Source organism: Girardinichthys multiradiatus, chromosome 19 (assembly GCF_021462225.1).
Source record: "Girardinichthys multiradiatus isolate DD_20200921_A chromosome 19, DD_fGirMul_XY1, whole genome shotgun sequence".
Lineage (NCBI taxonomy): Eukaryota > Metazoa > Chordata > Actinopteri > Cyprinodontiformes > Goodeidae > Girardinichthys > Girardinichthys multiradiatus.
The window spans coordinates 31,510,293-31,524,362 of record NC_061811.1 but is presented as its reverse complement, the minus strand read 5'-3'; the positions used below and the strand labels follow the sequence as shown (position 1 = coordinate 31,524,362).

The following is a 14,070-nucleotide window of genomic DNA, read 5'->3' as shown; positions in this document are numbered from 1 at the left end:
GGGCCGTTAAGGTCACTAATAGAGCCGTTAAAATCACATGCGCATGCCCAGACTATAAATTAGCCCAATCTTTGCACACTATATTTGAAGTTTTCCCTGACACAATTAATTCAGGGAGAAAACACCACCCATCGGTGGAAAGAAAGCAGTACCCATTTTTAGACACTTGGTGGCGCCAAACACATTGCTTGAATTTCAAGTGGGTCACTACAATGGGTTTTCTCGTAGATTCCTGTCTCTTGCTCGATAACATGTGGTACGTTGCATAGAAAACGAACACACTTGTGCGGTACTTCGCCGCCACGCGTTTCTATTTAAATTATCTTGCTGCAAATTGCCATAGAACAGGGTTACATGCTGGGTCATGCAAGTACAAGGTCAAGATCAGGGCCTGTGTGTGTAGCAGGGAGCACATGATATGGCATATCATAGACATAAAAAGACAGACGAAATTTACAGACAGAGCAGTACAGGTACGAAATTGTAATGCTATCAATATATGACCTCAAAATCTATTTTTCAAAAAATGTTACATGAAAAAAAACAAAAAACGTTTTTGTTGCTTAAATAATTTCTGTAAAATATTGTTCTCATTGTAGGGCTTCCCAGACCCATTTTAGCATTTTTATTGCAATACATACCTCAGGTTTTATCTTCTGTCCCCTGTAAAATTCCTTGGGTAAGGGTTAATTCCAAAATTTAAGCAAATGTTGCAATTTTAACAACATAGCAACTATAGCTCTGCTTTGAAGAACTGAAATAAAATTTAAACTTGACCTTGATCTGAAAATTGAAAGGAATAGTGGATGACTAAAGAATCATTAAATCATCACAGGACTTTCTGTGCAGATCAGACTGCATTGTTGCATTGCATTGACCCAAATGGTTCTAAATTTGGGTCTGGGGTTTAGTTATTATGATCTTGTGCCACAGAGTAGCTTTATGTCTTGCAAAACTCCTGGAGGTTTCACTATATGATGTAAAATATGATAAAAACATGAAAAATGTTTATGAAATGTTACTGGAAAGTATTGTTTTTTTTGTAGATATCATTATGAACCTACCTATATTCAAAAAGCGTTATAAAGGTTCTGAACATTTAACAACCATAGCATATACATGTCCAAACTTGGATGACAAAGGTTTGCAAAAATTGTCCTCTTTACTTGAAATAGGCATTTTTGATTATCTTGATTTATAGTTCGAAATGTACCAAAAAAACATGTAAAACATGTATTTTGTTTCCTTCAGTATATTTTTTGTATGTGCTTTGAGAAAATCAAAAACAAAGGCAAAATACTAGGGTAAAGGTTTGAGTTTAAAAGATCATTCAAATAAATAAAACTAATTTAATAAATTATTTAATTTAAATTAAATAAGCAACGCCCCATGAACTGTACGATTTTGTATGACATAAGACATGTCAAAGAATATGAAAAATGCAGAGCTCATCCGGTTTTACAACAAGATCATTATGTTGCTTAGGGTTTTTTGTTTCATAGGAGTAGCCTGCCAAGTCTGACTTATGTAGCACACTGCTGAATTTATGTGAACTCATACATGAACTACTTCATATCATATTACAGCTGCTCGTTTTAACTTTTGTGCTCACATTAATTTAACAGTAAAGTATATCTATATTCGTTGTCATTTTTTTTGCCAGTGTGTAAATAAGTCTTAACACAGAGAGTTACACCCTGGCTTACAGATATATGCAGATGGTCATGTGCTTTTGACACCTTACATGTTTTGCATCAGAACTTTTGGGCATGTGTACACACAAACGTGGCCCATTGAACAACCTAGTGTAATGGAAGCAGGCCCAGCAGCCTGGAAATTTCCACTTCGATGACAGGGCAGTTATCACGGCCCATCTCAAAAAAAAAGCTCCTGACCCACAGCAGTTTGCAAAAAGACACGCCCACAAAGCGATCCCTCCTATTTTGACGGCTGCCATAGGTCTAGCCGAAGGCGTGTCATTCAACGTGACGTCAGGGAATAGAAATAAAAACGAACGCGCCCCCTTGATAAACACGAGTTGCAACACCTGAAACGTATAAACACAGATAAAAGTTAGGTATGTAAACCAGTGGTTGTTTGTGTGACTAAATTAGGGTGCGATCGCTCGGTTCCACCCACCTCCGCTTGTCTGTGCGCCATCTCATGAATATTAAACAGATTTCGGGGCAATAAGACCCGGCCCCCTGCACCAACAGCATCCAGCAGCGCAACATTTCGCCGGGCTTTCATCAGAACTCCTTGCTCTGAGACTGAAGATTTTTTGGAGGGAAGAAAGAAGAAAATGGCACTAAGAGGACCGCTTTCTCGTCTTCTCCGAACTCAACTCAGACGTACCTCCCAGCAAAGCAGACTTCAGTCTGTGGCTGTACTGGGAGCCCCGTTTTCAAAAGGACAGGTACAGTCAGCCTCATTTTTGTGTTCTCTCATTTATTGTGTTTTTTTTTATATATAATATATATATATATATAATCAAAGATCATTTATCCTAATGTTTCCTTTTGTACTTTGCTGACAGAAAAGAGGAGGAGTGGAGCATGGTCCCAAAGTTATCAGAGATGCGGGTCTCATCGAGAGGCTGTCCGCTTTAGGTACGTAAAAAGCGAGATCAGAATGGAACAGCCGGTTCCGCTGGGTTACATAACGAAGGATGGCTGTTACACAAAGGATTCAGGGAGGGTTTTAAATTCTACCTCCGGGTTTCTCCGTACTTGTTACATCACCACCAGACCGGATACATATACTCGTTTAAAAATGAAGTGCTATTCCCGTCCGGTTTATTCAGATTTATTCTTTAACTCTCTTCCATTCGCTTTGAGCTCGCAGATGACACACTAAAAGACACGTTGATGAGCAGCCACGCAATGTGGTTTCTCTGTTTGCTCAATCTGCAAGCCACATGTCGGAATTAGTCATGCTGTACCCTTGCACATGTTGGAAAGGCCGCGGAAAGCGGATGTCTTATTGATATCCACGCTTTCGTCTCAGTCTCTATTGTGCCGGCGCTCTGACGACATACCCTACCGGGGTCCGCCCTATCTTGTGGGGCTGCGCACTTCGGACCCGCCTTCTACAGTAGGTTCGTTAATGGAGGGCAGAACCGAAATGAGACACATCAGTCGGAAAGAATGCAATTCTTTATTGCAACGCTCTAGGCGATGAGACGGTCTGCCATGATTCACATAGAAGAATGAGTCAGACATAACAGAGACGACATGCCGGAAAACAGAGTGATAAGTAGTCATCACGGGCTTCTTAAAGTCTATCTGTGGTCCAGACAGATAAATCCGCGGAGATTAACAAGGACTGTGCAATGTCATACATTACAGTACCTTGCAAAGGGAATTATATGGGGTTAGAACGCTGTCAAAAACAATGTGTATGTAAAGACGGAAATGTGTGCATATTTTGTATTCTTATAGAGAATATATACAATATCTCTTTTGGATTTTACTTATGCACAACTATTGACTAATATGCACACATTTCCGTCTTTTAATAAACATTGTTTTTGACAGCGTTCTTACCTCATAGGATCATACCCTTTAGAACACAATAAAAACATATTTGTTTGGATTTGTTAGATAGATCAAGTTGTTCATATTTGTTCCTTTCCTGGAAGGCAAAAAATACAGTTTTCAACATTTTCTACAATAAAAATTAAAAAAAACGTGTGTAATTTGTACTGGGCCCCCGCTCCCCCTACCCTGAAACTGTGAAGAAAACAATGTATTCAACGTGATGGTGGCAAAATAGTCCTGGAGGCATAATTTCCTTTACTTGAGACCGTCACTTTTATATAATTGGCATAGTTATTCTTGTTTAAAAAAAAAACTAAATGCAATAGGGAAATAAAAAAAAAGTAAACAATAGTTTGTGATTAAGGCAATGGAGTAGTAATAAAGTTTTTTTCATCTATTCTTACAAGGTGGCATGTGAACCATTTCCCTGACAATAGCAGTTAAGATGTATGTAAGATTTGTTGAAAAATACTTTTGCTATACTACCTAAAGCTGTATATAAAGGCAAATTCTGTATCCAACACAGGAACTATCTCAACCACAGGTCTTACTATTTGGAACTCTTACTAAAATGATATATTTATGCACCTCCATAACTGCTGTTTTTGGTGCAGGATATTACGTTGCTATGTGATACATTATTTTCCAATAAGCAATAAGTAATGTGGATTGCAACTAAGCCAAAACAGTTCATGCTGTAAGGTAGGTCCACTTCTGAAAAAAACACTTAAAAGAAAAAAAAAAGTGCATTTTAAAAAACGAGTCTAAAACTATAGATGCCTCTGGAATCTACTGCCTCACATATGTATGAGGAGCACTATAAAAATAAAGATTAGATAGTATAAAGTATTAGCCATTAAACTTATAAAAATTGTAATTCAACATATTAATTTAGCCTCTTTCCCAAAACAGTTCCATCATAAACCCCCAAAGATGAGCCACTCTCTGAGCTGCTTCTGGTTGTTGAGAAATCACAAATCATGCCAGCATCCTGCACACATGTGAGCTTTCAGCCATCAAGCCAACTTGGGGGAACCAAGGGAGGCATAATGTGGGGCTCTGAAGGGACTCTATAGAGCTTTACAAATGAAAACAGTATCAAAAAACACCAGGCTAGTGATATGTTCTGTCTTAGCCAACTTCAACACACCTTGTCCAATTTGTTTTATTGGCAAGAAATGATGTGTGTCAAAAACACACTGCTCAAAGGGGGTCTCTGTGTGTTTTTATCTGAAATCCCAGCTAGCTAGCCATACTGCCCACCTGTAATCGCTACATCATCAGCTGATACAGGACTGTGACCACCCCGCTTGGTGAGTCAGGGCTGTAAGATCTAGTTGACTTCAACCCCCTAAAGTGTCACAAGCAAGAGTTTAGGTTTTTATCCAGCTCTAGCAAGTTTAGCAACAGCTCTAATGCTCAGGCTAAACTCGCTAGCACGCTAAGCTTCTTAACCCTGAATCAGAATCAGAAAAGCTTTATTGCCAAGTACGTTTTTGGACATACAAGGAATTTGTTTTGGCGTAGTCGGTGCAATACAGTACAAATTAAACAGTATAAACATATCTACAATATAATATAAATATATGTGCACAGTTTTAAGTGAGTGAGAGTAAATATGATGCAATAAGATGCAAGAGCAATACAACAGTGCAGGTGATCATTGTGCAAGTATGGCAGTGCAAGTAAAGCAGGAGTCCATGCTGAGCGTTAATGTAACGCATAGAGTTACAAGTTACAAGTGTCTTGTCAGCAAAAAAGGGGGTGTGTGGGGGAAAGGGACAGTGTCAGGGTGGTTTTCGGGCTTTGTTAACCAGGCTGGTGGCAGATGGGAAAAAACTGTTCTTGTGGCGTGAGGTTTTGGTCCGGATGGACCGCAGCCTCCTGCCAGAGGGGAGAGTCTCAAAGAGTCTGTGACCGGGGTGGGAGGGATCAGCCAGAATCTTCCCTGCCTGCTTCAGGGTCCTGGAGGTGTACAGTTCCTGGAGTGAAAGTAGACTGCAGCCAATCACCTTCTCAGCAGACCGAATGACACGCTGCAGCCTGCCCTTATCCTTGGCTGTAGCAGCGGCGTACCAGATGGTGATGGAGGAGGTGAGGATGGACTCAATGATGGCTGTGTAGAAGTGCACCATCATAGTCTTTGGCAGGTTGAATTTCTTCAGCTGCCGCAGGAAGAACATCCTCTGCTGGGCTTTCTTGATGAGGGAGCTGATGTTTGGCTCCCACTTGAGATCCTGGGAGATGATGGTTCCCAGGAAGCGGAAAGATTCCACAGTGTCAATTGTGGAGTCACAGAGGGTGATGGGGGCAGGTGGTGCTGGGTTCTGCCTGAAGTCCACAACCATCTCCACTGTCTTTAGAGCGTTGAGCTCAAGGTTGTTCTGGCTGCACCAGTCCAACAGATGGTCCACCTCCCATCTGTACGCAGACTCGTCACCATCAGAGATGAGTCCGATCAGGGTGGTGTCGTCCGCAAACTTCAGAAGCTTGACAGACTGGTGACTGGAGGTGCAGCTGTTGGTGTACAGGGAGAAGAGCAGAGGAGAGAGAACACAGCCTTGGGGGGAACCGGTGCTGATGGTCAGGGAGTCAGAGACGTGCTTCCCCAGCCTCACGCGCTGCTTCCTGTCAGACAGGAAGTCAGTGATCCACCTGCAGGTGGAGTCGGGCACACTCAGCTGGGAGAGCTTCTCCTGTAGCAGAACTGGGACAATGGTGTTGAAGGCAGAGCTGAAATCCACAAACAGGATCCTGGCATAGGTTCCTGTGGAGTCCAGGTGCCGGAGGATGAAGTGAAGGGCTAGGTTGACTGCATCATCTACAGACCTGTTGGCTCTGTAGGCAAACTGCAGGGGGTCAAGGAGGGGGTCGGTGATGTCTTTTAGGTGTGAAAGCACAAGGCGCTCAAAGGACTTCATCACCACAGAGGTCAGGGCGACAGGTCTGAAGTCATTAAGCCCTGTGGTCCTTGGCTTCTTGGGAACAGGGACGATGGTGGAGGACTTGAAGCAGGCATGACATGTCTCTAGTGAGGTGTTAAAAATGTCTGAAGACTGGAGACAGCTGATCAGCGCAGTGCTTCAGGCTGGCTGGTGAGACAGAATCCGGACCAGCAGCTTTCCGGGGGTTCTGTCTCCTGAAGAGTTTGTTGACGTCCCTCTCCTGGATGGAAAGAGCCGTCCTCGGCGTGGGTAGGGGGCTGGTGGGGGGGAACTTCAGGGTGGGGGTTGGAGGGGCCAAGGCCCCTCTTGAGGTTGGGGAGGTGGGGGTGGTGGATTGTGTGGCTGCAGCTGTTGGGGGGCGTCGTGGGGGATGGTTGCAGGACTGTCCCTTTGTCTTTCAAAGCGGCAGTAGAACTCGTTCAGGCCGTTGGCGAGGCGTCGGTCGTTGATGGAGTGGGGGGCTTTCGGCTTGTAGTTGGTGATTTGCTTGAGCCCTTTCCAGACAGACGCAGAGTCGTTGGCTCTGTTGTTGTTGTCAATAAAAGGTAGATCTTGGCTATGGTTGTCCGGGGAACGGCGTACATGCCACCTTTGTGGAAATGATTTAAAATGCTTTTTACTATTTCACCCACATTCTATTGTTTAATCACGACCCAGTTAAGTTGGTGGAACCTTAATCTGTTACACTTACTCAGAAATATTCACTTCAATCAATCCAAATAAAACAGACAAATTGTCACTTGTTGAGTAAGCCTCATCAAAGCAAACCTTACCCAGGTAATTCCTACTGTGTAACAAGGTGTTTCTTTGAATTTAAGCTTTCTAAAATTTGGGCTACAAAAGTAGGTGGTAATGTTACATTAGATTTTGTAATTGATTTGTAATAGATTTTTGTTATGTTTAAAAAAATAAAATTAACAATTTAGCCAATGTATCAGAAATGGATCAGAATAAAAACCTGAGTTTAAACACGTTTCTCTGTTTATATTCAAATGTTCCTTTTATATCAGTCCTATTTATGTGAAAATTCCCGCCCTAATTAAGAAAATTAAACAAATAATAGGATTTCATTGTAGTCAGCAGGTAAGACAATGAAATCATCTAATGTACATTAAAGAGATTTATGTGTAGATATATCTATGCAAAACTTCACTCTCTCTCTCAGGCCAAGATGCTTCCGCATGATTATTCAATGATAAAACTGTTGTGAACAAAAATAATCAAGAAAAATACCTGAAGAATTATAAATATTTTGTCTTACTTTTCTCTATCATAATATGTAGACACTTTTATGTATGTTATGTGAAAAAATGGGAAATGTGAAAAGATTTTTCTCGACGCATTCTTTGTCCAAAGACCAAAGTTCACTAAAGTTTAGGGCAATGTGACTGAAAATGAACCACCTGGTGCCCCAGTGGTAAAAGCGATCCTGCTGCAGCATCAGGAATGGAGTCCAGTATCAGCAAGCAAACACCAACTGAATTAAATATCGTACCATATTAGAATCCTTAAGCATATCTTTTGCAGTTTGTTGATACACTGTTTAATATACTTGTGATGAACCAATCATCACATGTCTGTATGAACAATAAGCAGCACGCTTTACAAACTGAACAGTTCCCAAGTTTGTGACTTGAACTGGATTGAAAAGAACCAGTAGACAGCTAGTCAACACTCTCTTCAGTTTATCTTGCAAGAGATGCTCAGAGTTACATCAAGTCAAAGCTATTCATGTCCTGCCTTTGAATAGTAATGAACCACACTGGCTGCCCTTAGATCAGCAGAGTAATCCTACACTGCCAGCAAGGATCACATTTTCAACCCTGATCACCTCCAAGCATAAAAAAAGCTCACACTCTATCATCCACCCTGAAATGAATTCATGTTTTTTAGTCTGTAAGTCTGCGGCCACATTGCATGGCTCAAGATGCAGTCACTGAAACCTGAGCCCAAGTGGTAAGCAGGAAAAGTGGAAAGTGCTTCGTCGCTAATGTTCCACTGGCAGTCAATGACTCAACCTCTCAAGGCTGCAAGGTCAGTCAAATCCGTGTTAAGTGACATGCAGGAGCTGCAGATTGTCTTAACTGATCGACTGACACCTGGTGCTCACATGGTTCAAATGTCCAGATTGCATTAAACAATCAGGGTTGCAGGTCCATGCTCTGCATCTGTGAGTGTGCATCCACAAACTAGGCTGCTGTTTTGTTGTTCCTAACTGCACTATTAGTGTGGGTGATGATAAAGAACTTATAACTTGATGGTCATCTCTTATTGTATTGTCTCAGACTACTCTGTTCATGACTTCGGCGATCTCAGCTTCCACCACCTCGAGCAGGACGAACCCTACATGGACGTGAAGTTCCCGAGGACTGTGGGCGCCGCAAGCAAAAAGTTATCCAGTGCAGTGAGCAGAGCCGTCGGCGCTGGGCACACTCTGGTCATGTTGGGGGGAGATCACAGGTATTTATCTCAAAAATTGTATGAGATGGAGCACCTAATGTTCCACATGGAGTGAATGTGTGCTCAGCTTGTGCATTTGAGGGATACAAACTGCAGATATTTACAACTGCTCCTTAACTTTCACAGCCTTGCTATTGGATCAGTGAGCGGCCATGCCCAGCAGTGCCCTGATCTGTGTGTCATCTGGGTCGACGCTCATGCAGATATTAACACGCCTATGACCTCCCCATCGGGAAACCTTCACGGCCAGCCTGTGGCTTTCATGCTCAAAGAGTTGCAAGACAAGGTGAGAGGCAAACATCAAAGAAGCCTAATGAGGGCAGGGCATCTTGAATCTTGAAGTTTAGTATAAAGAAACAAAGTGGTAATGGACCCCTACTGAGGGGCTGATAATAACTTTATAGTTTCAGTTTTGTTCTGAAATTTGCTTTTTGTGCTCTCAACTGAGAGCCAAACCATGAGATTTGAAGCTCAGTAAAATTATTTTACTGATGACACCTTATGACAATGAAATGGCTTGCAAAAGTATTCATAACCCTTGAACTTTTTCACATATTGTCACGAGAGCCACAATCTTTTATTTTGTTTTATGTGATAAAATAACACAAAGTAGTGCATAATTGTGAAAAAGTACGTGCATTATTTCTAAATTTTTTACAGATGCAAATCCAAGAAATGTAGTATGAGTTTGTGCCTTGTGGAACAACCTTTCACAGCAATCACAGCTGCAAGTCATACAAAGGATCTTTCGGCAAGTGTTGCACGCCTAGAGACTGAAAATTATATATCTTTGCAAACAGCTTAGTTCTGGATTATGCTGACCAGCTTCCTTGTCCCTCATCCCACAGCATGACTGAGGCTCTTTGAAGAAACCTTCATAATGAGCTACAGCAACATTTAATTTCCCTTTGGGATTAATAAAGTATTTTTGAATTGAATTGAATAGAAAGATGCTGCTACCACCATGGATCAGGGTCGAGATGGTGTATTTATGGCGATTTGCAGAATTATTTTTCTACCACATATAGCATTTTCCATGTGGGTCAGTAAAATTTTGATCTCTTTTGAGTAGAGGGTTTTTAAAATGTGTTTCCAAATAGCAAACAGGATCCAATATGATGGTTTATTCTTGCCACTTGTGGACTTGCAGCTCCTCCAGAGCAACTATGGACCTTTTGGCTGATTCTGTGATCAATGGTATCTTTGCCCAGCCTGTCAGCTTAGGTGGCCAGCCATGTCTTGGCAGGTTTCAGTTTGGACAAGGGTGCCGCATAACATGTTTAAAGCTGGGGACTGTGCTTTATAACCTAAACCGCTTTAAAATTCTCCACAATTTTATTCCTGCCCTGTCTTGTGTGTTCTTTGGTCTAATGTTCTCTAGCAAACCTTTGAACCCTTCAAAGGAGACTTATATTTATACTGAGATTTAATTACACTCTATTTACTAATGAGATGACGTTATTTAGGGGTTTTAAAGTAAAGAGCACTAAAAAAAACAAATGCACACCACAGATTTTTATTTAATTTTTCTTCCATTTGAAAATTATGCACTGCTTTCTGTTGTTCTGGCATTTAAAATCTTAATAACATATTGAAGTTTGAAATTATAACGTGAGTTCAAGGTATGTGACTACTTTTGCGAGGTTCTGTATGTTATATTGCTCTGTCAAATAAAGCAAAGTGGCAAAGGTTGATCTGTTTTCAGTGTTAAATGTAATTCATTTATCAAAAATATTATTTTCCATCTATGCAACCAGATGCCTGATATTCCTGGGTTCTCATGGACTAAACCATTCCTCTCTTCACGGGATCTGGTGTACGTCGGACTGCGGGATGTTGACCCCGGAGAGCAGTAAGTACCTCCTTTTCCTTAAAATCTCTTTGACATGTGGCTGAAGCACCCTTTTACTTCTGTAAGCATTGCAAAAACATTTTTGTACCATTTGCTGCAGCCACATCCTAAAGAATTTGGGCATCCAGTACTTCACCATGAGGGATATTGACAGACTAGGCATCCAAAGGGTCATGGAAGTTACTCTTGACCATCTTCTGGCAAGGTAGTGAATACTTAATGATCATGATCTGTGTGCTGATTGAATTTAAGGAAATTCTGAATTCACATTTTATCTTATCTTTAACTTCTCCTGCAGAAAACAGCGACCAATCCACTTGAGTTTTGACATCGACGCATTTGACCCGTCTTTGGCTCCTGCCACAGGAACACCAGTGAACGGAGGTTTGACTTACAGAGAGGGGATCTATCTGACAGAGGAGATTCATAACACAGGTACCAGTGTCTGCAACCATGGTTTAGTGCCATTTGTTTGCCAATAAGAGAGTACCTGCACATCTTCATTCATTTTAGATCCTTTAGTTTAGGAGTCTAACATGGTTCTGTGTTGATGTGTAGGTTTGCTGTCAGCCATCGACCTGGTAGAAGTGAACCCCATTCTGGGGCCCAACCAGGAAGCCGTGGAGGCTACCGCCTCTTTAGCGGTTGACGTCATTGCATCGTCTCTGGGACAGACGAGAGAGGGTGCTCACGCGTCCATCCATTCTATTCCAGCAGAGAAAAGCGACACTGAGCAGCTCTGTCTCTGAGACCTTCAAGCACTTTTTCTGAACTTTAAACCATGGCTGACCATTCCACAACTTTACCTTCTGCTGTTATTTAAAATCTGGGAAAAAACAAACACCTTTCTGAATCCATAAACGAAAAAAAGAAATGAAAGGGCTTTGAAAATATTTACATTGGTCATGTTGAGGAATGACTTTAACATCATTTCTAACAAAAAATGCACATTTTGATGAAACTAGTGCTAATCTGAAAAGCAATACTAATTTATTTTTGTTTATTTGTATGGTGTTTAAGAAAAGGGATGTACCTGCCTCAACGGCATGAACAGGTTTCACTTTGTGTAATGTGCATAGTCTGATGTGGCCCCTTGCTGTACCAGATAGGTTAAAGCTACTGCAGAAATATCACTCTTCATTTTTGGACCAGCTGTGGTTACTGTATAGCAGTTACATTTGTACTAAACTATAAACTTACCAGTACATGCACTTTAAATAACTGATACATCACTTTAAAAATGTTTAGCATTCACACAAATGCTGGAAAAAATATATATGCATACATATATACTGTATATGTATATGTACAGTATATATGTATACTGTATATGTACAGTATATATGTATACTGTATATGTATATGTACAGTATATATGTATACTGTATATGTACAGTATATATGTATACTGTATATGTATATGTACAGTATATATGTATACTGTATATGTATATGTACAGTATATATGTATACTGTATCTGTATATGTACAGTATATATGTATACTGTATATGTATATGTACAGTATATATGTATACTGTATATGTACAGTATATATGTATACTGTATATGTACAGTATATATGTATACTGTATATGTATATGTACAGTATATATGTATACTGTATATGTATATGTATAGTATATATGTATACTGTATATGTATATGTACAGTATATATGTATACTGTATATGTACAGTATATATGTATACTGTATATGTACAGTATATATGTATACTGTATATGTACAGTATATATGTATACTGTATATGTACAGTATATATGTATACTGTATATGTATATGTACAGTATATATGTATACTGTATATGTATATGTATAGAGAGAGAGAGAGAAAGACCTGTACTGGTTTGTTGCATCCTCTTTGATATCAAGACTGGACTGAATAATTATGTTCTTTGTTACAAGGATATTCTATTTTGGTCTTCCATAAATGTGAATAAATGTATGTCCTACTGTCTTTTTGCCTTTTTAAATTTATGGAATTATGGCCGGACTTTCTCTTCAATTAGACAGATGTTAAACATAAGACGCCAGGAGAAACTCTACATGGTCAAATGATTTCAAAGCATATTAGTTTATTTCCAAGAACCTTACTGTATTTAACATGTATTTATAATGTTTTTGTGCTGAATAAGATGACCTCATTTCTGTACAGTCATATTATAAACACTAGGAAAGAGTATGGCTGAAATCACTCTGTCAATATATAAAATACTTCAATACATTTTTTTTCATATCAGCAATGTCTCCCTTGCCAAAATAGCCTGAGTAAGGAACTATACTATTCTAGCCATGATTTAAACCTGGCAAGGATTCCAACATATTGATCCTCCTGAGCCATCTTTTGCATTGCTTCAGCAAAGTTCACATCATCTTTGAACTGTCTGCCAAGGATGGGATGATTTTACCTTAAATTTGAAGGGGAAAATTATTAGTGTCCCTGCCTTTCTTTATCTCAAACCGTCTACAGTGAGACAGTTTTTGCTCCAGAGGCTACATTGCCCAGGACTTCTAGTACCCTGCATCTAGTTTGGAAATGTGACACTGTAGCTTTTGTTGGGTCGTCTTCGAAACCATGCAGCACTAGCAATCTGATGCCGGATTTCAAAACAGGGCTGTGAGCAATGCCTTCAGCTGTTGTTACTAGGAGGTTTGTGCTCAGCAGAAGAGGATGGGGGACATCGAGCAACCCGTTTGACAATCTGTTGCAACCTGTTGGCTTGAACTCCAGGGGTGAGGTAGTAAATCCGAAGCTAAATGAGGTAGTGTGGCATAGATCAGGCAGCATTTGCAAGATCTAACAAAACACTCAGAAGTTGCCCTTCTTCTTTCTGACCTCTTGAAGCAAATGAAGGACCATTTACCCAAAGATCATAAGGTTGAAATGTTGAAATTGAGGCTAAGAGAGTCCTCAGATCTGAAAGGGGTTGTCCTATTCTTCTCTAGTGAGATTTTGTTGAACGTCTATGAGCATTCAGTGTTCTACCTGCATTCAACAGTATTAGTGTCCTCACCTTGATGAATCAGATATTAGTTTCTAAGCTGATAGCGTTCATTTCATCAAAGCATACAAGTATACTTTACCTGCACCTCAGACAACCTAATGAAACGAATGAAAATGCTCTTAAAATGAAAAGAAAAAAATGTTTTTGGATCAATACCTGATTGTCATAAAGCTCCAGTTACCTTCCATGATGAAGAAATCAACCAGGTATTGTTGTATAAATACTTAGAGGTCATGAATGATCAACTG

The 14,070-nt window shown here is 40.3% G+C and overlaps 1 protein-coding gene across 1 annotated transcript; it reads left to right on the top strand.

The window, feature by feature from the left end:
- Window positions 1-2,068: 2,068 nt before the first annotated feature.
- On the top strand, window positions 2,069-12,056 carry arg2 (arginase 2). Its single transcript, XM_047344967.1, has 8 exons — window positions 2,069-2,416; window positions 2,537-2,609; window positions 8,770-8,944; window positions 9,071-9,230; window positions 10,702-10,796; window positions 10,897-11,001; window positions 11,095-11,231; window positions 11,355-12,056. Exons 1-8 carry the CDS (start codon window positions 2,303-2,305, stop codon window positions 11,543-11,545), a joined length of 1,050 nt encoding a protein of 349 aa, XP_047200923.1. The 5' UTR covers window positions 2,069-2,302; the 3' UTR covers window positions 11,546-12,056.
- Window positions 12,057-14,070: the final 2,014 nt, after the last annotated feature.

Coding starts and splice junctions, on each gene's coding strand:
- arg2 (XM_047344967.1), top strand. CDS start 2,303: ATGGCACTAAGAGGACCGCTTTCTCGTCTTCTCCGAACTCAACTCAGA. Junction 2,610..8,769: donor CGAGAGGCTGTCCGCTTTAG/GTACGTAAAAAG, acceptor GTATTGTCTCAG/ACTACTCTGTTCATGACTTC. Junction 9,231..10,701: donor TCAAAGAGTTGCAAGACAAG/GTGAGAGGCAAA, acceptor CTATGCAACCAG/ATGCCTGATATTCCTGGGTT.